Source organism: Lepidochelys kempii, chromosome 13 (assembly GCF_965140265.1).
Source record: "Lepidochelys kempii isolate rLepKem1 chromosome 13, rLepKem1.hap2, whole genome shotgun sequence".
NCBI lineage: Eukaryota > Metazoa > Chordata > Testudines > Cheloniidae > Lepidochelys > Lepidochelys kempii.
This window is the reverse complement of record NC_133268.1, coordinates 16574340-16597096: the sequence shown is the minus strand read 5'-3', so window position 1 is coordinate 16597096 and position 22757 is coordinate 16574340. Positions and strand designations below refer to the sequence as shown.

The following is a 22757-nucleotide window of genomic DNA, read 5'->3' as shown; positions in this document are numbered from 1 at the left end:
ACTCTTCTGGCTCTGTCAATCTGTTTTTTTCACTTCAGCAGCTGGGTATTGTAGTTTAAAGAATGCTTGATAGAGATCTTGTAGGTGTTTGTCTCTGTCTGAGGGATTGGAGCAAATGCGATTGTACTAACTGTGTAGTTCCTAAGTAGGCAAACCCTCCCAAATAGACTTGAGCCATCCTCATTAATACAGTACTGTGTACGTCAGAGACACAGCTATAGCCTTTGTTGGCTTGTGTGCCAAAGGCTTTTTTAAGCTTCTAAGTAAACAAAAGATGAGCTGAGCAATTAACTACAAGTCCCAGGAGGAACAATCCTCCATTGATGGAAAAGTATCCTGGGATGTTGGAAATGTTACAAAGCTAACACTAGATGAGGCCATATTTATTCTAAGATGCAGCAGCATGTCACACATCCACAGTGCAAACTGTCCCAGTATGAGCATCTTTGGGTGCCAACTGGGACAGTGTAAACAAGAAAGCACTCACCAAGCAGGTTACAGTTTGAGACTGGGAACATACAATTTGGAGAACTCTACTCCCATATCAAATCCAGACATTAACCTTATTGTTAAGCCACTTAGTGACAAAGTTGTAAGTTGCTCCCTTTCAAGTCAACGGCAACACATATATGAGGTGGGATCAGATTTCAGATCTTTGAGAAAAGGTTAGGCTTGTTTCCTCACTGTCTTTCTGTAGCTGAAGTTTTATATCTCCTCATATGCTACAGATACTTGCAGGCAAAGCCAATGGTTTTATACCCCACTTTGGCCAGATGCTCAATTTTACTATGGGCTAAGTGGCTTTGCACATACATTTTGTGCCTCCATATTGCTTTAAAATCAGGCTCTAAATTAGTTGTCCAGCAGCTACTTATGAGAGGGTATTTTTGCTCTTGACTAGTTACATGTTTTTAAAAAGTAGTTAAAAGGTTCGAGCAGAGCCTGGAAGTGAGGATTCCTGGAATCCATTCTTGATTCTTCTGCTGAATTTCTCTGAGACATGAACTAGTCTGTGTCTCAGTTTGAAAACAAAAATATGGGGAGGGGGGGACAATTTTGAACTGGATCCTGAAATGAATGGTGAGCCAACAGAACTGTTTCATGAGGGGGATGCTGTGGTCACATGTATAAGAAGTATGAGATGCGTGTGCTGGAATCTGGAGAGCTGGAACTTGGGCAAGCCACAGAGAAAGGAGCTGCACAGATATCAGCCTTGTCAACATTAATAGCTGTTCATGCCTGTACAGGGTTGATACTGTGGGTGGCAAATTTGATAATGAAGCTATTATCAAGTAAGTCACACTCACAGAGGCAGCAAGTGGCAACAACAGACAATACTGGGCCTATCTATATGTTTTCCAAGTCTCCTGTGGTTGAAGTGTACTAAACTGATTTAGCTTGAATTGAGTACAAAAGCTGATTGTAAAAAAGGCACTTTCTGTGAAATAACACAAGTTTTCGCTACAGCTGATTGCCTCTGGCCAGCAAAATCCAGGCTAGGGTGGTGGAGGTTACTGAATGAAAAAGATGAGGCTGACAGGAATTAATCAGCCTCTTGGCACTTATGTAGATGTTGGGAGACATTTCTGGGCAGGACTCTCCATTTCTTTCACTACAACTACCAACCCCAGGAGCTAATGCCAACACTACTCATTTGGAAACAGGTTTAACCAGAAAAAGCAAGTCCCGTGGAGCCAGCGCTTATGCATGGACAGGTAGGAAAGTGGCCTGATACTTGGGAGATCAGATATCAATTCCTGGCTCTCATTGCTTCCCTGTGCCAGCTTGGTTTGCCACACACCTGTGCCTCACTTCCTCATAGGGCTAATACATCCCTACCTCATGGGTGTTGTGAAGATAAAATCCATTCATCACTGAGGTCATTACATGGTAAAGAGGGCCATGTCAGCATCCCTAGATACAGAAAAGATTTATGGTGGAAGAGAGATTTACAGGGTCGTTGGGGAGCCCCAGTGGGCAGAGCAACTTTAGGTTGTTTACTCAAATTGAGCCCATACACGAAATCTTTGCAGACTCACCCATCATGACTGCAGAGTCAGAATTCCTCTTGCTCTGGGCTCAGATGTTTGTGTACTTGATCCAGAAAAAATAGTTGGTCCCAGAAACCATCTTGTCCATGATAGCAAAGAAACCAGTTTCCCCCAGCACAAAGATGTCATTGATGAAGATGACTTCTTCCTGTCACCCTCCTCTCACTTCTGAGAGCCAATGCCACATGGGATAATAATATCTCAGTGCCCCATCTTGGCATTATGGCAAGGGGACACTTGGCTGTAGGCCTATAGAACACTGACAAAGAGAAGTGGCATGGAGAGAGATTGTCTCACCTTGTCCTTATCTTTACATCTACCAGATGTTTCTTTCAAGTGTTCGGTTAGAAAAAGGAGAATTCTGAATGCTGTCACCTTTCACAGCCCCAGAACAACTGTGTATTGTTTATTCTCACCTTGTAAATCTCCCAGCTGAAATAACAGCTTTTTGCTTAACCTTTTAATAGAATGGCAGGGCAGTGGGGAAGTCAGTTCCTGAACAAATGGGCTCTGAACATCCCAGATAAGAGGACAATACCTTGGACTTATAGAAGACCCTTAAAGGACACCAATCAAGGGCTGGCCCAGTAAACTTGTAGCAAGGGGTCTACATGGGAGAATTAGGTTTGCTTCCTGGGTCCCATTAATTGCATTTTGATGTGGCAGGCAAAAAAAGGTTTAGAACTACGGGCTTAGTAGCACGTGCTTTAATATGAGGAAGGCATGTGATCTAGGACCACATCATCCCCTAATATTCATGTGTGGAAGGCTCCTCCACATGGAGATGTCAACCCTTCCACATGACAGGGTGGTTCAGGTGCCCCTTAGGCACCATTCACTGCCCTCTCCTCAGACCCTACAGAGGGATTTCCATGTGGTCCATTGTCCACATGGGGAAAGGCAGAGGAGCTAGGTTGGGAAGGGGCAGAAGGGAGCTGGCTGAAGGCAGGATTGGGAGAATGCACATAGTCTCCCCGACTCCATCACAATGGAAGATATTTGAAAAAAATTAATACAGCCCAAGAATGTATTATTCCAACTATCCTTTCCTACCCCCAGGATTCTAGGGGAAGCTATGGCCATCAGGTGACCCTGGCAGCACAGTTCTGATGGAGCTATGCTAGCAGAGAGCTACTGGGGAGGCTGCCAGGGCTGAGTTCTACAGACATCCCAGAATCCTCCAGGTCTCTTAGTGCTGGTACTGGCCCCACTCTCATGAGCTAGCTTACTTTACTTCTAGATGTGTGGGGTGGGGGGAAGCAAAAATTCAGGTCAACACAAACAAAGCCCCTCCTGGGGCCAATAATAAAAATGTCTGAGGCACCACCTTACTTCAGGTGGGTGGGTAGCTGAGCCAGGCTTACCCTTGGGTTTGCTGGACACCTTGCAGAGTTGGAAGGTTTCTGGCATGAGGGTTGATGTTCCGGGAGTTCTACTCTAGCCATTCTCTTTTCAGGGCTTCCCCCAATGTGTTCTGCAGCTTACTCCTTTTAGAGCCTCCTCCCTACCATGCATGATAGGCAGGGCCAGAGGGGCATGGATACTTTAGCACACAGAGCCTCCCAAGCCCCTTCTCTTTCAGTATGGGGTTTATACACCCAGTCCCAGTATCATTATCCCTGTTCTAGAAATAGGCAAACTGAGGCACGGCGTAGTGATGTGACTTGCCCAAGGTCGCTCAGTGAGTTAGCAGCAGAGTCATAAATAAACCCAGTTCTCTGTATTCCTAGTCCCCTTTTCTAACCATTAGAAAATCCTGCCAGTGTGAAGTGTTATTTATTAGATCACCACAGCTCAGGTTATTATAAGGACATGGAATGGTCACTGAGATGCTTGGAGGTGTCTATCTACAGCTGCCCACTCACTGAGAGGTGGGAAGCAGGCTGCTGCTGAGTCTCATGGATTCTTAAAGAAGTAACTACATAGGGCTGACAGTTAAGAGACTGTTGAACGTTGATTAGTTGAAGGATGCCCTCTGTCAAACACAGAGAGCTCCCCAATGGCAGGAGCCTAAGAGGATTCAGGTGGAAATGACAGAAGCAAATACCTGATTGGTGTGACGGAGAGTTAATTCAGTTTTTAGCCCTACTGCGAAGCAGGTGTCTGAGAGACAATTCAACTGCAAAGACTCATTAAAAGAAGACTCCAATGCAATATACAAGATCTTCTAATCCTTACGTCTAATTATGAAGATGAGTAAATCACAATGAAAATAATTGTGTCAAATATAATGTAAACACATGATTGACAATCATACTGAGAGCTACCATCCACCTTCATAGATTAGTGATGCTGTGTACAACAAAGGAGAGACTATTTGTGTGTGTGTGTGTGTATAAAGAGGGGCTTTCAAAGTTGCTGTAAAGTCCTATTAATTTGGTAAACATTAATTTAAAGGGACAGTGCCAACTTAATTTCAATCCAAAATTAAAATTTGAATTAAAATGATATTTTATTAAACTGAAAACCAAAAGGAACATTTTCACATTTTTAAAAATTTCCAGTGAAATCAGGGTTTTTTAAGAATAAGCTTGCCCATAGAGAATTGAGACCCAAACACTGCAGCACTGAGACCTGAAGGTTAAATTGATTACAAAAAAAGTGAAAGTGACTTTTTTGCTTTTCATTGTCCAAGCTGAGGGAGATGTAAAAACAAAACAAAGAGCACAGGTTAGCAGCTGGTACCCTGGACTTTTAAACTTCTTGAATGTTTAAACAATGTAAAGTGTTATTAGTAATATATCAAGAAATATGTTTGTGTACAACACATGAGACCAAACCCTGGTATAAATTGGCATCACTCCACTAAGTTAATTGGAGATACGCTGATTTACACTAGCTGAAGATCTGGACCATGGTTTTTAAATTAACAGTGTCCCTTTAAGCAAAAATGCATATGGACTTGTTTGTTTTAAAAATAGAATTAACTTTCCAATAATGTTGAAAATTCCTTGCCTGCCCCAGGTATTTAAATGTCAGCTACAAACTTGGAGTCCTATTCTGCATTATCACACTGGATCATCTTCTGGGAAGTTTCCAGAGGCAGGGTCCACTGAGACAGCAAGAGATCATTCACAGTAATAGAAATACTGAAACAGGAACAGAGGTTCTTTTTTTGATGCAATTGCAAGTTTGGTCAATAAAGGTAATAGTGTTAATGCAGCATACTTAGACTTCTGAACGGCATTTCACTTGTACTGCATGATGTTTTGATTAAAAAACTAGAATAATATAAAATTAACATGTCACACATTAAATGGATTACAAACTGGCTAACTGATAGGTCTCAAAATGTAACTGTAACAGGGAATCATCATCTAGCAGGTCTGCTTCAGTAGGGTCCCACACGGATCAGATCTTGGCACTACACATTTTAACATTTTTATCAATGAACTGGTAGAAAACATAAAATCATCACTGATAAAGTTTACAGATGACACACAAATTGCAGGAGTGGCAAATAATGAAGACAGATTCAGAGTGATGTAGAGTGCTTGGTAAACTGGGCACAAGCGAACAATATCTGGTTTAATATGGCAAAATGTAAATATATATATCTGGGAACAAAGAATGTCAGCCATGCTCACATGGGATAGGGGACTCTATCCTGGGAAAAGATTTTGGAATCAGGGTGGGTAATCAGCTAAACATGAGTTCCCAATGTGATGCTGTTGCCAAAACAGCTAATGCAATCCTGGCATAAATAAACAAGGGAAGCTCCAGTAGGTTTAGAGAGGTTATTTTACCTCTGTATTTGGCACTGGTGTGACCACTGCTGGAATACTGTGTCCAGTTATGGTGCCCACATTTCAAGAAGGAAGTTGATAAATTGGAGAGAGTTCATTGAAAAGCCATGAGACTGATTAAAGGATTGGAAAACATGCCTTATAGTGATAGATTCCAGGAGCTCAATCTATTTAACTTAAAAAAGAAAAGGTCAAGGGGTGATTCGATTACTGTATACAAGAACCTAAATGGGGGACAAATATTAAATAATGGGCTCTTCAATCTATCAGAGAAAGGTATACCATAATCCAATGGCTGGAAGTTGAAGCTAGATGAGTTCAGCCTGGAAATAAGGCATACATTTTTAACAGTGCTTAACCATTGGAACAATTGACCAAGGGTCATGGTGAGTCTCCATCACTGACCATTTTAAAATCCAGATTGAATATATTTCTAAAAGATCTACTCTAGGAATTATTCTGGGGAAGTTCTCTGGCTTGTGTTATACAAGAAATCAAACTAGTTGACCACAATGGTCCCTTCTGGCCTATGAATCTATGAATGAATCTAAGCTTGTTTTGTTTAAAAAAAATGTAAATAGTTAGAATTCCTTAGTAAGAAATAACATGAAGGATAAACTCTGTCCTCAGCGATCCCCATACACTCCTATTTGTGCAATGATCTCTAAGAGAAGGATATGAACAGTTGTCTTCCTTGCTCCTACAGGTCAGATTCTAATCTTATTTCACAAATTCTCCCCTTGAAGTCAGTGGAATCACTGGAGTAGTGTGTGACCCAACATGAATAAGGAAATCAGAATATGACCTCATGTTGTTTTCTTTAGGACACAGCTGTAGAACTGGTTCCTCACAATTTTGCAGTCAAATTGTCACAGGTGTGAACATCTGATCTGCATCTAGATCAGCTGTAACTAGAGTTATGGAACATTTCCACTGAACAGAATGCAAAACAAGAAATTTGCAGTGTAGTGCACTGCAGTGCCCACTAAATGTGTTGGGGAGAGGTGCCCTGCTGGATACTTTAGTGAAGCAGTGAGTGAAAGTTCCTGTGTGGGGAGCTTGTGTCCAGCATCAAACAAAGGTTCAAATGCTTTACCCTCAGCATCCAGCAATAACAATGGTAAAGTGGGAGACTGATTCTTACCAGTCACACTCCTCTCTTGTCAGAACATGGACACCCTGGGTCAGATCCTTAGCTGGTGTAAATTGGCACCACTCCACTGAATACAATGGAGCTACACTGATTTACACCTGCTGAGGATCTGGTCACCCTGTGTTCTGGTTGAGGTTGGTTACTTGATTAATTCATTTCCATAAATAATTCTCTACAGTCTTCCAGTAAATTCCTAGGGCCAAATTGAGACCTGAGATAAGAGGGTGTATCTTCTTTGATTACAAAAGTGAAGTTGCACCTTAAGCCTGGTCTGACTTTGGCCCAGGGAATTTAATACTGGAGAAAGGTGCTGGAGATCAAAATCAGCCACCTTTGAAAAAAGCTGTTTTGACAGCCCATGCTGGGCTGCAAACCCCCCACTGATACTGAAAGGGTTAACAGGAGCCTCATAATCCCCACCTGAGGGCATCAGGAGTGGTGGTAAGTAGATCCACCTGGCAAGGTGTCAGGTTTTCCTTAAAGGCATGAGAAAGTTCAGTTAGTGAAAAGATACAAGAGAAAGGAGATAGAGGAGAAGCTGTTATAGGCCTTTCTCCCCTAGCTACTCTGAATAGTAGAAATCAGGAAAGAGGATAATTAAGAAGAGCGATGGGATGGAAAGGGAGGGAGTTAGTTAGTTAGTTCTGGGGCAGGGGTGTTGAAAGAGGAGCATGACTCCAGGGAGGCAGCCCTGGGGAGCTGGTGTTCAGTTCAGAAGCAGGGTCTCAGGAAGTATTAAAGCTCAAATCCAGTGAGGGCAGAAGTGGTTTAAGTCTATATCTTTAGTTCTGGATTCTTTGGAGCACTTCAGGGGGAATTCTGCAAACTACAGCCCTGAAGGAAGGGTGAAGCTTGACCCCTTGGGGTGGGGGGTGAGGAATGTTGCTATGTGGTGAGCCCAGAAAGGAGCTGTTTGGGAGACCTATAGATGGCTGAGGTAGGAAAAAGCTCCAGAAGGATACAGGGGGGCTGAATAGACAGACCTTACCAGCTTAATAGAGGCTTTCTGGGATGCAATGTAGAAGAGAGGGAGAAGGGGTTCCCCCACCGGTCACACCACCTTTTCCAGTGAGGACTCCAGAGAGCAGAGGTAAAAGGACTACTGAGTCCAGACCTGGGCAAAAGACTTGGCTTGAGGTGATGGGAGTACTGTTTGATGGACTTTGTTACCCTGGAAAGCTAGGATTAAAAGTAAGCTGGCTAGAGAGTTGAGTGATGAGAAGGTGCAAATGACTGCAGGGCCAGAACAGCTGTAGGGGGAGCTCAGGCTATATTATGCTCTGCTTTGCTGCAAGTGGTGCGGGTTCGGGTTGGCAGTGAATAGAGTACTATGCAGCCCTAGAGATTAAAGGCCTCTAGTCATTTCCCAGAACAGGTACAGCAGATGTGCAAGGTTCCCTGTCTGGGTTTCCTAGGGAGAAGGTAGCTAACTGTCTATAACTTTAATTTTCAGCCTGTCTGCTGCAACTGGAAACTGCCACCTACTATCACTTTTGATGGTATTTTTGGTGATGTGTGGATAAAGGTCACCAAACAGTTGCCAGATGGTAACACTTTGGTGCCATACTGACCTGGGCTACAGGTGTCTTGGTGGTCTTAAGATCAGATACTCCACTAGCTGTTACCAATTCCTTGGACCCATCCAGTCCCTTAGATGAAAAAAATCCTTATGGGCAGAGTCCATTTCTGGAGCTGATCCTTTCTCTCAAACTAAGTTTCATTATAAAATCACGTTAGCAGCCTTCTGGCAGAGGATTTTATAATAAACTGTAGCCCTAACTCATACCTTTATGGGTTTTGTCATTCAGAGAGTGAATTAATTAGTCACTTCAATCCACCTGGGCTGCTTAAATGAGCAAGGCAGAGTTCCCTGCTTCTAGCTCCTGAACTGAGAGATCTGTGCATGGATTGCACACATCTGCAAGCCATTTTAGCTGTATAAAAATGCTATTCGACTTCCATGTGTTACTGACCCCTCTTCCCAGTTTATTATTGGATTTGTTCTTTTTATTTTATTTTTAGTGTAAGACAGGAGGAGGTGAGGATCCCAGAATTGCATTAAGGGGTTTTATAGTGTTATGGCTGGGAGGTAATTTGTGAATTTATTGGATTTCAGGGGTTTGGTTGTACACATGTTTTATTTTTAAATTAGATGAGGCTATCTGGTACTCCTTTGCAAGCACTTTAGTCACTGTTAAAAGCATTGATTCACTACAAGTCAGAAAAGGTTGTACATTGTGGCTGATCAGGTTGGCTGAGATTAGCTTGATATCTATAGATTTCCCATGTCTGTGGGGAATTTACGTAATGGTTTATTAGTGATGAGTAACAGTATTTGATTAATCACTAATGATCTCTTTGGTTGCTACAGGCTTGTTCACCCCTACCGGGCTTTAATTTTGAGTGTAACTGGTCTTTCCCAGCATAACACAAATAGCCTGCAGAATTATTGTAGCCTGCACCCGGCCTACTAGGATGGATACACATTGTAATCACGTCTCTGTAGTTTTATGTACTTTTGGCTGGTGGGAATGTATTTGGTTGCAGTGTGAAAATGCAGAGTGCATCTTTGTTCATGAAAAGTCTTGAGTCTTCAGTCTCCTTCAAGAACAGTTTTTCTCCTAAATTTTACCAGTTTTAAGTTTTATGGTAGCTTCTTTTTTGTTAACCTTAGGGAAACAATGTGGAAAAACTGCAGCCTCCTATTACTTTATTCTGTAAATAGGCCTGCGCATTTATTTATCTGAATGGGCTTTTTCATGCAGTAATGGACAAATGTGTGCAGGACATAAGGTCTTTTGTTGCCTTAATGTATAGCTGTCTGTGACATTCTCCCCAGATAAAGGGTCATGTGGCATAGTGGCCTTATCACAAAACTCAGAGCCAGAAACTCCTGAATTCTGAATCTGTGACCTTGAGCAAGTTAATCTTGCTCAAGCTCCATTTCCCTGTCTACATCCTGAGGATACTACATATGAGAGTAGCTGAAGTATGTTATAGGGGTGCTTGACCTACTTATACCACTAATATATTTAAAGATGAGTATTACCGAGTGCTTACACAGAGCTGTACAAGCATTAACTAATTTTCAGCTTTCTCAGTAAGTTAGTATTACCATTCTACAGATGGCGAAATTAATGAACAAAAGGTCAGTGAAGAATAGAGAACAGAACAGGGCCTTGAATTGCAATTTCCTGCCCTAAACATTAGACAATAGCTTTCCTTGGCCTGGGTTTAGAATCATGGACATACTTTGCACAGGTGTATACATACTTTGTGATCTTTGAATGTCAATTGAAATTCTCAATACCCAAAGCAAAAATTAGCTCGAGAATATCAAACCCTGTCTTGTTCCAAGACAATAGTCCTTTCAGACAATTATTATACAGCACAATACATTTTCTCAGTACTCTGTGGATGAATGAAAGGCATGTTCTAGGCCCCAAACTTGCAACTTAAGTAAAACCATGTGTGTCTGACATGATTTCCTTGTGGAAAAAAAAAAAAATAAAAAAAACCACCCACCCCTCAGTCTTACATTCTGCAAGTACAGCTGGATTTTTTCAGAGAGTCAGGGATACTTGTACAACCCTCCACATGAAGAATAAATTTGAGTCTACACAGCTTAGTACTTCACATGACTAGAGACTCAGCTGATCAGATGTTTGACTTTAAAAAAGGAAACTCATTTATTTCCATTAGAAAACTGTCAAAATACCAGCACATTTTTTGAGTGGGAGGGCTTGAAATTAACTCTTGCCATTCCTGGTGCCTTCTAGACTAATGGACAAGTGAAAGATTAGGACACGGTCTTCAAATGTCTAATCAGTAAAATGCTCAGAAGGAAACATTAAGGAACACCTTAGTTCTCCAAGGAAAGCAGCAGCTTAAATAGAGAGCTGGGAACTAGGTACTGCTGAGTTCTAATCCTGTCTATACCACTGACTCATGGCCACTGGTAAAATACTTAACCCCAGAATAAAACTCAGGGCTGAAAATTCTTCATTCTACCCTTAACCTCTAAACAAAGGCTTCATCTTTTAAATACCCTGAATACTGAGGTCCAGATTTTGTAACTGCACATGTGCATCATTTGTACCCACAATGACTGTGATTGCACAAATTAGTACTTTAACATCTCTTATGGATAATTTTTCAGAAGAGTCTTTAAAACAAATATGCATCTCCAGAGTCACATGTGCTTTTGCTGAAGGGGTGTGCACATTTTGTAGCTGCAACTTAAATTTCCCACATTTGGAAATATGGCTACCCCTTAAATCATTGAGCTTCAATCAAATGTGCTGAGGGTTCTTTCCCATCTCACTTCTCAGACACCAGAGAATGAGAAGTGGAAAAGGGGAACCGTTTGCCTGTGAAAATAGTGAGGAAGGGAAGGTACAGTATACTATAAAGCCTGAGTAGAGGAAAAAGTCTACACAATAATTCCCTTCAAGTACCAGCCCCATACAGCACAGAACACTTCTAGACCAGGAATGCTGATCAAGAATCTTAACTCCAGTGAAAACAATAGAAAAAAATCCCAGTTTGATGTCTTACAAAGACAGGGCACATTTTTGGTCTCATTATGAACTTATCCACAAATAAAAATCTCTCCTGTGGCTACAAGAACTTGGCTTTGCTGCAAAGATTGTGAGAATGCTCTCTCATATAAAATGTATAATTGGGATAAACTTGTAGTAATTTACAACAATACCCTGTTCAAATATTGAAGGATCAGTAAATCACTCATTGTCTTTTTATGTACATACATAAAACTGGCTGTAAAATATAACAAGGACTAATGTGAGGGGTGATTTTTTTTAAGCAAGCATGCTGTAATTTTATGTTTAGAGGAAGTGATATTTAATGGTTAGTCTGGGAGCCTGAACTCCTGGGTTCTAGTCCTGTCTTTGCTTCTGATTCCATTGGGCAAGTGACATTGAGCAAGGTAAGCCGAACATGCTTATGGGTCTGGAGGAGCGAAGTTATGAAGAAAGATTAAAGGGACTAAGGGGCTGATGCTGGCTCCTGCTCTAGTGGCTTATGGGGGATAACAAATGAGTCACAAGAGGTGGGTGAAGAACTTCCCTGGAGGAGGAGCAGCATAGGGCCAATAATGTCTCTTTACATTGCTCCCTCTCGCAAGCCCCACTGTAAGGAGCATTCCTGAGGCTGATGCAGAGCCAGGGATGGGAAAGGGAATATTCATAATGCTTGATGCAACAGATTCTGGGCCGCAACATGGTCCATAAGCAGCCCAGACAGGTTGCAGTAACTTAGAGCAGCCCCCGGCATGGGACAAAAAGGAAATAACAAGGATTGTAAAGAGATGGCATAGCCACTCAAAACTCAACTGCCCAAAGCACAGCTAAATGTCCTGCAGAAAATAACTCTGCAGCAGCAGGAGACGGGCTAGGATTTGCCATCTCTAGTTATGATTTTCTCAGACTCTTGATTTCCTCATCAGTAAAATGGGTTGATGACAACCTGCATCACAGTGGGTGTTGGAGGCTTAATGCATTGCTTGCAATGTGTTTTAAGACCCCGGATAGAAAGCTATTATCATCATCAGTTTATTTATCAGAGCACACAACTCACTCAGCGATAGAGGTTTAAAACGGGTCATTAGGGGACCCTGCAGGAGAAACAAGGTTTAGCTTACACAGAGAGTAATTGACAGCCACAGAGTGGGAACATGTTCCATGGCATAAGCGTAAAAGCAAATTGCAAGCCTATGAGGTAGTGAAGCCTGAAAGAACAAAATTTGTTTATATGCAAATGAGAGAATTGTCTGCAGAACCATGAATCGGTGCCAGGCTGCGTGGACGAAGCAGGGGGAGCATACTGCGAATCCCATGCTAAGGGGACAGGGACGCTTACTCCCCGCTCACGCTGTCATGTAAACCTAGCTTATTCCTGCTGAATAAAGCATCATGTACTACAAACTGTTCTCATCAATAATCAAGATGAGAGCAGCAAAACAATGTGACAAAGTACAGGGACCCGAGACTCCTCTAGTGAAAGAGCTCTGGGGATTTTTTATTGAAAAGAACATGAGAGCAAAGCTATTTGCTCTAAAGATGGGTCTGAGTCATCTGTCTGTGTCAGTGGGAGAAGATGGAGACTCTGGGTGGGGGGGTAGGTCTTGCCCTTCACAATGTGTGAGATATGATTTCCCCCTGCAGCTTCCCGACAGGTGTGGAGGAGGCGGGAGAGGAGGAATTAGAGCTCCCAGTAGTGTAGACAAGGCCTCAGTCCCCACAGTTCCTGTGATGCTAGAGGCTCTGGGAAGTGGGGTGAGGTGGTGCAAATGCTTGTGGGAACACAAGATCCAGGGGGGCCTTTGGCAGGAGATGGAAACTCAAGACCTGTTACACAAACGGGAAGGTTGTGTCATGAATGTGCAAGTGACTAGAAATAGCACTGCATCCTGACAGGCTCAGACAGACAGCTGTGCGGGAAGGGGGGAGTCATGAGCAATACAAGGCGGCAGCAGCGCTGCGTGCCCAGAGCTACACGACTGAGTCTGTATTGTCTGAGCTGAAAGGAGGGTTGTCCTGCAGGCAAATGAAAAATTAGCCAGTGGTGTATTCGGCATACAAGGAAGCACAGAGACAATCACGAGGGAACTATTTCCAGGGTAACCAGGATTAATGATGTGGAGTGTGGGCCAAACAGCTGTCCCTGATACTGACAATATCTCTAGGCAGCAAAAGGCTGGGTACCACATGCAGCCGACTATCTCTTCCCTGCAGGCAGATGCTGGGGTACTGGAGAAAGCCTATGTTTAGACTACCTGTTGGGATAATATAATGTTGTGGGGGGGTTCAGGCCCAGTAGTGATAAAAGATAATCGCACCTACTTGCAGGGCCAGTAGTAACGACACTTAGCACATATATAGCATGTCACCACACCATAAAGGCATTAATAAATGGAACCCCACTGTAACGTAGGTAGCTAAGGGCTATTTTCACCATTATAAGGACTTTCAGTATTGCCTCTGTGGGTCATCAGCACAGCTTGAATTTAGGCTTCAGTATTGCAGCATAAATCTCTATTATATGAGCTAATGCATTAAAGCCTTTGGGGGGTGGTAGTAGTAACCTGTTAACTTATAGTGGACTAGTCATTAGAAAGAGATGCACACACACTTTGCCAATGTTTTACATATGCAAAAATGTCCATACATTTTCATGCATAACTATTGCAACTGCACATGCAAATAGTCACTTACATATCCAACTGGCTGTTTAATGGGATAGTGTGTGCAAAAAATGCCTGTACACATTAAACATGCAGTTGTATGCACATACACTGAAAATCTGGCTGGCAGATGGGTTAATGATTTACCCAAAGTCATACTGTGAAACAGTGGCAGAGGTGAGTTTAGTTCACAACAATTCCTGGCTCTCAGTCGCCTTCTCTAACTTCTAGACAACACTACTTCATTAAAACAAGCTGCCTCCAAGAACAGCAAACAGCTTCTTAGTTTTCCAAGCACAGAAGTCTGCAGAGGATCGGCCAGGTGGGCAAAACTACCCATCAACCAAAGCCAAAATCGAGGTTTCATTTCAGAAGCTATATAAATATAAAAAGCATTACCTTGAAATTGGTTTCTCTTTTTCATAGTTTTTCCCTTAAAAGTTCTGCTCCATTAGGCTCCCCCTAATGTTTATCACCTCTGTAGAACTATTTGATAAATCCTTTTTCCTTGTGAACCTCCACCTGTGCTGTTAATTCATTTTCATTTGACACAGACATTTCTTCCTGCCCTTTGAAAGAGACCTGTGTTTTGCTGCCTATTGTGCAGCATGCTCAGGATATCTTTGCACACATGAACAAGGGCGTTGTGAACTGGGACACCTTACTTCTAGTGCAAGCTCTGCCTCTAAACTTCTGTGTGACTTCTGGCAAGTGACAATCTCTCTCTGTCTCCATTTCTCCAACCATTAAACACTGCTCATGCGATTTCTTTACCTCAGACTGAGGCTTAATTAATGTTTGTGAAGCCTTCAAGCCCCTCAGAGGAAGACTTATTTCAGTGAAAAATCTCACTCTCCCTATTTGTGCTAGAACACACATAATGCTGATATATAGCACTCTTCAACCAGAGAACTGTTACCGCTTTACAAAGGAGGAGATCAGTCTTTATACCCACTTACAGATCAGGAAATGTCTACACTACGAAATTAGGTCGAATTTATAGAAGTCGGTTTTTTTTAAATCGGTTTTATATATTCGAGTGTGTGTGTCCCCACAGAAAATGCTCTAAGTGCATTAAGTGCATTAACTCGGCGGAGCGCTTCCACAGTACCGAGGCAAGCGTCGACTTCTGGAGCGTTGCACTGTGGGTAGCTATCCCACAGTTCCCGCAGTCTCCGCTACCCATTGGAATTCTGGGTTGATATCCCAATGCCTGATGGGGCTAAAACATTGTCGCGGGTGGTTCTGGGTACATATCGTCAGGACCCCGTTCCCACCCTCCCTCCCCCCGTGAAAGCAAGGGCAGACAATCATTTCGCGCCTTTTTTGTCTGCTGCCAGCCAAAGATGTAAAGGATAGATGGAGTGGGTCAGAACAAGAAATAGACCAGATTTGTTTTGTACTCATTTTCCTCCTCCCCTGTCTAGATCACACTGCAGTCAGTCACAGAGAAGGCGCAGCGAGGTTAATCTAGCCATGTATCAATCAGAGGCCAGGCTAACCTCCTTGTTCCAATAACAACGATAACTTTGGTGCACCATTTCTTATTGGAACCCTCCGTGCAGTCCTGCCTGAAATACTCCTTGATGTACAGGCACACCCTTTCTTGATTTTAGCTCCCTGAAGCCAACCCTGTAAGCCGTGTCGTCAGTCGCCCCTCCCTCCGTCAGAGCAACGGCAGACAATCGTTCCGCGCCTTTTTTCTGTGCGGACGCCATACCAAGGCAAGCATGGAGGCCGCTGAGCTCATTTTGGCAATTAGGAGCACATCAACCACCACACGCATTATCCAGCAGTATATGCAGCACCAGAACATGGCAACGCGATACCGGGCGAGGAGGCGACGTCAGCGCGGTCCCGTGAGTGATCAGGACATGGACACAGATTTCTCTGAAAGCATGGGCCCTGCCAATGCATGCATCATGGTGCTAATGGGGCAGGTTCATGCTGTGGAACGCCGATTCTGGGCTCGGGAAACAAGCACAGACTGGTGGGACCGCATAGTGTTGCAGGTCTGGGACGATTCCCAGTGGCTGCGAAACTTTCGCATGCGTAAGGGCACTTTCATGGAACTTTGTGACTTGCTTTCCCCTGCCCTGAAGCGCATGAATACCAGGATGAGAGCAGCCCTCACAGTTGAGAAGCGAGTGGCGATAGCCCTGTGGAAGCTTGCAACGCCAGACAGCTACCGGTCAGTTGGGAATCAATTTGGAGTGGGCAAATCTACTGTGGGGGCTGCTGTGATGCAAGTAGCTCACGCAATCAAAGATCTGCTGATATCAAGGGTAGTGACCCTGGGAAATGTGCAGGTCATAGTGGATGGCTTTGCTGCAATGGGATTCCCAACTGTGGTGGGGCTATAGACGGAACCCATATCCCTATCTTGGCACCAGAGCACCAAGCCGGCGAGTACATAAACCGCAAGGGGTACTTTTCGATAGTGCTGCAAGCTCTGGTGGATCACAAGGGACGTTTCACCAACATCAACGTGGGATGGCCGGGAAAGGTGCATGATGCTCGCATCTTCAGGAACTCTGGTCTGTTTCAAAAGCTGCAGGAAGGGACTTTCTTCCCAGACCAGAAAATAACTGTTGGGGATGTTGAAATGCCTATATGTATCCTTGGGGACCCAGCCTACCCCTTAATGCCATGGCTCATGAAGCCGTACACAGGCAGCCTGGACAGTGGTCAGGAGCTGTTCAACTACAGGCTGAGCAAGTGCAGAATGGTGGTAGAATGTGCATTTGGACGTTTAAAGGCGTGCTGGCGCAGTTTACTGACTCGCTTAGACGTCAGCGAAACCAATATTCCCACTGTTATTACTGCTTGCTGTGTGCTCCACAATATCTGTGAGAGTAAGGGGGAGACGTTTATGGCGGGGTGGGAGATTGAGGCAAATCGCCTGGCTGCTGGTTACGCGCAGCCAGACACCAGGGCGGTTAGAAGAGCTCAGGAGGGCGCGGTACGCATCAGAGAAGCTTTGAAAACCAGTTTTATGACTGGCCAGGCTACAGTGTGAAAGTTCTGTTTGTTTCTCCTTGATGAAACCCCCCGCCCCTTGGTTCACTCTACTTCCCTGTAAGCTAACCACCCTCCCCTCCTCCCTTTAATCACCGCTTGCAGAGGCAATAAAGTCATTGCTGCTTCACAGTCATGCATTCGTTATTCATTCATCACACAAATAGGGAGATGACTACCAAGGTATCCCAGGAGGGGTGGTGGAGGAGGGAAGGAAAATGCCACACAGCACTTTAAGCACAGCACTTTAAAAGTTTACAACTTTAAAATTTATTGAATGACAGCCTTCTTTTTTTTGGGCAATCCTCTGTTGTGGAGTGGCTGGTTGGCCGGAGGCCCCCCCACCGCGTTCTTGGGCGTCTGGGTGTGGAGGCTATGGAACTTGGGGAGGAGGGCGGTTGGTTACAGAGGGGCAGCAGTGGCAGTCTGTGCTCCAGCTGCCTTTGCTGCAGCTCAACCATACACTGGAGCATTCTGGTTTGGTCCTGCAGCAGCCTCAGCATTGAATCCTGCCTCCTCTCATCACGCTGCCGCCACATTTGAGCTTCAGCCCTGTCTTCAGCCCGCCACTTACTCTCTTCAGCCCGCCACCTCTCCTCCCGGTCATTTTGTGCTTTCCTGCACTCTGACATTATTTGCCTCCACGCATTCGTCTGTGCTCTGTCAGTGTGGGAGGACAGCATGAGCTCGGAGAACATTTCATCGCGAGTGCGTTTTTTTTTCTTTCTAAGCTTCACTAGCCTCTGGGAAGGAGAAGATCCTGTGATCATTGAAACACATGCAGCTGGTGGAGAAAAAAAAAGGGACAGCGGTATTTAAAAAGACACATTTTATAAAACAGTCGCTACACTCTTTCAGGGTAAACCTTGCTGTTAACATTACATACATAGCACATGTGCTTTCGTTACAAGGTCGCATTTTGCCTCCTCCCACCGCGTGACTACCCCCTCAACCTTCCCCCCTCCCTGTGGCTAACAGCGGGGAACATTTCTGTTCAGCCACAGGCAAACAGCCCAGCAGGAATGGGCTATACTGAGTGTCCCTGAAGAAAAGCACCCTATTTCAACCAGGTGACCATGAATTATATCTCACTCTCCTGAGGATAACACAGAAAGAGAAAGAACGGATGTTGTTTGAATGCCAGCAAACATACACTGCAATGCTTTGTTCTACAATGATTCCCGAGTATGTGTTACTGGCCTGGAGTGGTAAAGTGTCCTACCATGAAGGACGCAATAAGGCTGCCCTCCCCAGAAACCTTTTGCAAAGGCTTTAGGACTACATCTAGGAGAACCGCAAATGCCAGGGCAAAGTAATCCTTTCACATGCTTGCTTTTAAACCATGTATAGCATTTTAAAAGGTACACTCACCAGAGGTCCCTTCTCCGCCTGCTGGGTCCAGGAGGCAGCCTTGGGTGGGTTCGGGGGGTACTGGCTCCAGGTCCAGGGTGAGAAACAGTTCCTGGCTGTCGGGAAAACCGGTTTCTCCGCTTGCTTGCTGTGAGCTATCTACAACCTCCTCCTCCTCCTCCTCCTCTTCTTCGTCCCCAAAACCTGCTTCCGTATTGCCTCCATCTCCATTGAAGGAGTCAAACAACACGGCTGGGGTAGTGGTGGCTGAACCCCCTAAAATGGCATGCAGCTCATCATAGAAGCGGCATGTTTGGGGCTCTGACCCAGAGCGGCTGTTCGCCTCTCTGGTTTTCTGGTAGGCTTGCCTCAGCTCCTTCAGTTTCACGCGGCACTGCTTCGGGTCCCTGTTATGGCCTCTGTCCTTCATGCCCTGGGAGATTTTCACAAAGGTTTTGGCATTTCGAAAACTGGAACGGAGTTCTGATAGCACGGATTCCTCTCCCCAAACAGCGATCAGATCCCGTACCTCCCGTTCGGTCCATGCTGGAGCTCTTTTGCGATTCTGGGACTCCATCATGGTCACCTGTGCTGATGAGCTCTGCATGGTCACCTGCAGCTTGCCACGCTGGCCAAACAGGAAATGAGATTCAAAAGTTCGCGGTTCTTTTCCTGTCTACCTGGCCAGTGCATCTGAGTTGAGAGTGCTGTCCAGAGCGGTCAGAATGGAGCACTCTGGGATAGCTCCCGGAGGCCAATACCATCGAATTGTGTCCACAGTACCCCAAATTCGAGCTGGGAACGTCGATTTAAGCGCTAATCCACTTGTCAGGGGTGGAGTAAGGAAATCGATTTTAAGAGCCCTTTAAGTCGAAATAAAGGGCTTCACTGTGTGGACGGGTGCAGGTTTAAATCAATTTAACGTTGCTAAATTCGACCTAAAGTCCTAGTGTAGACCAGGGCTAAGAGCTAAAGGACAGTGAAATGACTTGCTCAAGGTTGGGGACAGAGCTGGGAACAGACTAGCAGTTACCGGATTCCCTAGTTTGTTAGTATGAGTCTTTCTGTTACCCAGGATAATCTCCAGAATAGTATGTCACTCCTGCATATCAGGACTGGATAAGTCACTGTAGAACTAGCTGTTAGAACCCTAATCCATCCCTCAGACCAAACCTCCATTAGGTTACATGTTTGGATCAGCTCAGATAAGGATTCCTGTCCTTTCCCTGCGGCTCCCTCTTTACCAGCCCTGTGACTTTTCAATAGGATCTGCCACAGGCAAGTGGGAAATATTAAAGAAATACTTGGCAGGCATCCAGCTGAGATTCATTCAAGTTAATCAATGAAAAGAGCTCCAGTAACAAGCACAGTTCCACAGGGATTTATAGATCAGAGTAAGCAATAGGCTGACAGCTTTTTAAAATATCAAGTATTTTATGGGCAAATATCTATAAAAAAATAAGCAGTGATGTGTTAAAAGGATAAGTAGTGATGGAGAAAGAACCCCTGGATGCCAACCTGGGGAAGACCTCACTAAAAATTAAAAAAAAAAAAAAAAAAAAATCTACAAATACATTATCAGTAAATACAATGGAAAATAGAGAATTGATCCATTAAATAAAAATAATGTGGAATTGACCGCCACGGGTAGGGAAGAGTCAGCTTTTGGACTGTTTTATACTTTTACAGATGGGAGATAGGCTAGCAAGCTGGCTGAGGCAGGCGGTAGATCCTTTCTAAAGCACTTTCCATCATCAACATGCGCTATGAACACTGTATGGTAGATAGGCACAGATCGGTTCAGAAGTCACTAAACAGGTCAATGGCCAATCCAGGATTGGTACATGGACACATCTGGCACCCACTAGACCATTACATTTAGAAAATAAAGCAGAAAAAATATTAGGCCTAGAAGAAGACAGACCCATAACATTATGAAGGGGGTAAACGATATTTTCCCAAGGGCTTGCACCTGTCACATTGACTCCAACGGGAGAAGGACTGAGCCCCAAGTCCTCTGAGAGGTCAGATTCTTAGGAACTAGGAAAACTTCTAAACTTCCACAGATGGGCCCAAACCAAAGTCTTGAATCTCAACCACCTCTGAGTCTGGGTGTTTGAAATTTACATTTGGATTTGGATTCCCACTTTGAAGCTTGAACCCCTTTCTAAAGAAGGGAATTGCAGAGCAGTTACAGTTTCTTAACAATACTGATGAAAGCAAGTCAGCAGCAATCAAGCACTTAATGTACCCAACTTTTAGGGTATGTCTACACTGAAAAAAGAGAGAGATTGATTTCTTAATTTGGGTTAACAAACTCAAAGTAAAGATTGCATTGGATCTGCCCCCAGTGCTCTATTCAGAGCTCTGGAACAGCATGGTCTAGTTTTTAAATCAGGGGTGAATGAGCCATAGCTCTATCCTACATTTTATTCTTGGCTCTATTGATCGCTTTACATCCCAGTTTCCCCATCTATAAAATTATGATATTGTAGCCTCACTGTCAAGCAGTAGAAAATATTCAGGGCCTTGCAGGTTGATTTTCCAGTGGAGGAGAAATCAGTGATAAGGAATGTGGGTAACTTTTTTTATTTACACATATTTTCCAGTCTTGGAACAGAGGTGGTCAAAAACAGCATGCAGGCAATCCCTTTTTTCAGGAATATCAGCCTGACTGACAACAATGCCCGGTTCCCAAGAAGCAAACTCCCATCAGTTACCATGGCAGAGAGCAAACTCTCCTACTCACACATCGTCCTTTACCCAGATTCTTGCATGACCAAAAAGTAGTACACAGGATGTCTTCCCAAGTCTGAACACATGCTATGAAAGACACCTTGGAAGACGAGGAATAAAAGTGACACCTACCATCACAAACTAGATAATTTTTACTAGGTGTTGTGAGATCTTTGGATGGAAGGATCTAGGCAGTTTTATTCATAGCACTGTTGTGTTGCCTTGGGCAAGTTGCATAAGCTCTCCATGCCTCCGTTTCCCCATCTGTAAACAGAAATAATATTCAATTACCACAGAGAGTGATGAGATTACATTAATTGCTGGGGCAGTGTTCTGAAATCTTCTCATGATTGGTTCTATAGCACAGCAAAGTAATATTTTTCCCTCCATCTCCCAGGCACATTCCGTACATACTAATCTTATCTATTAGTCTACTGTGCCTCCCTGTGTCAAATGTCTTACTGAAATCTGTGTCCATCGCTTCCCGCTTGCCTCTCTGCTCAGTGCATTATCGCCTTAAAAAAAAAATTCCCCATCACATTTGTTTGACAAGATTTATCTGTGATGAAGCCCAGCTGGCTGGTTTTTAATCAACTCATATTTCTCTTGATGTTTTGTGATCTCATCCCTTATTAATGTCTCTAGGATCCTACCTACAATTGAGGTCAAACTTGCTGGTCTATAATTTCCTGAGTATACACGTATTGAAGCAACATCTTTGTGGAGTTAAAGCAACTCCACTCTGATGAGAGACAACCAAAATCAGAACCTCCTTCCAATTTTCACAGGGAGGGAGTTCTGATTCATTTCTTTGAATCCAAACCCCATCCTTTTGAATTTCGTTATGGTTATGGGTTAGAGCCAAAACTGGAGAGGGGCCTATTTCCGAGTTCCAGTTCAGATGCAGTTAAAAACTTTGGCCAACATTACCAGTCCCAAGCATTCAAAAATCATGAGTTTGGCTTAAGGCTCATACATTTTTTTTTCAATTGACTTCTGAGCCTTTAGTATTCACTTGGGTCCCTTTTTCAAGCTTTTCTCCACAACTATGAGAGCTAAAAAAAATTTTTTTTAATGAAAACTGAGATTTTCCACAACCCCATGAAGCCAGGAGCTGGGGCTTTAAGAAAATCACCAAATATGCTAAGATTTGGAATAAAATTGAGAGTCCTGGAAATATTGGAAGCTCCCTATTTGTATCTGTCAGCTAAACCTTCAGTTTTAAAAAAAAGCAATTCATGTAATTGCTTATTAAGGGCTATTCTCCCCTCAATAGGCACACGTAACTCCCATTAACATTAATGGAGGGGAAACACGTACAGGGAACTTCCTTTCAGACATGGAGGAGGATGTTGTGTTGCAACCCAATACGCCATTACTGTGTAAAGAGAGCTGGTGAAAACTCAAAATCTCCATTCCATGGGAAATTTTGACATCTCCAAATTTTTTTGTTCCAAATCAGAGCAAACCCAAGAAATATCCCAGAACATGACATTTAA

At 43.7% G+C, this 22757-nt stretch overlaps 1 protein-coding gene across 1 annotated transcript in view; it reads right to left on the bottom strand.

Annotated features, from left to right (window-relative positions):
- The window catches only part of LOC140897118 (opsin-5-like), a 67646-nt gene extending 46126 nt beyond the window's left edge, over positions 1–21520 (bottom strand). Inside the window, exon 1 of the mRNA XM_073309449.1 lies at positions 21391–21520. Coding sequence (XP_073165550.1) covers positions 21391–21393 — 3 coding nt within the window. The 5' untranslated portion in view covers positions 21394–21520. The remainder of the gene's footprint in view (positions 1–21390) is intronic.
- Between the last annotated feature and the right edge of the window lie 1237 nt (positions 21521–22757).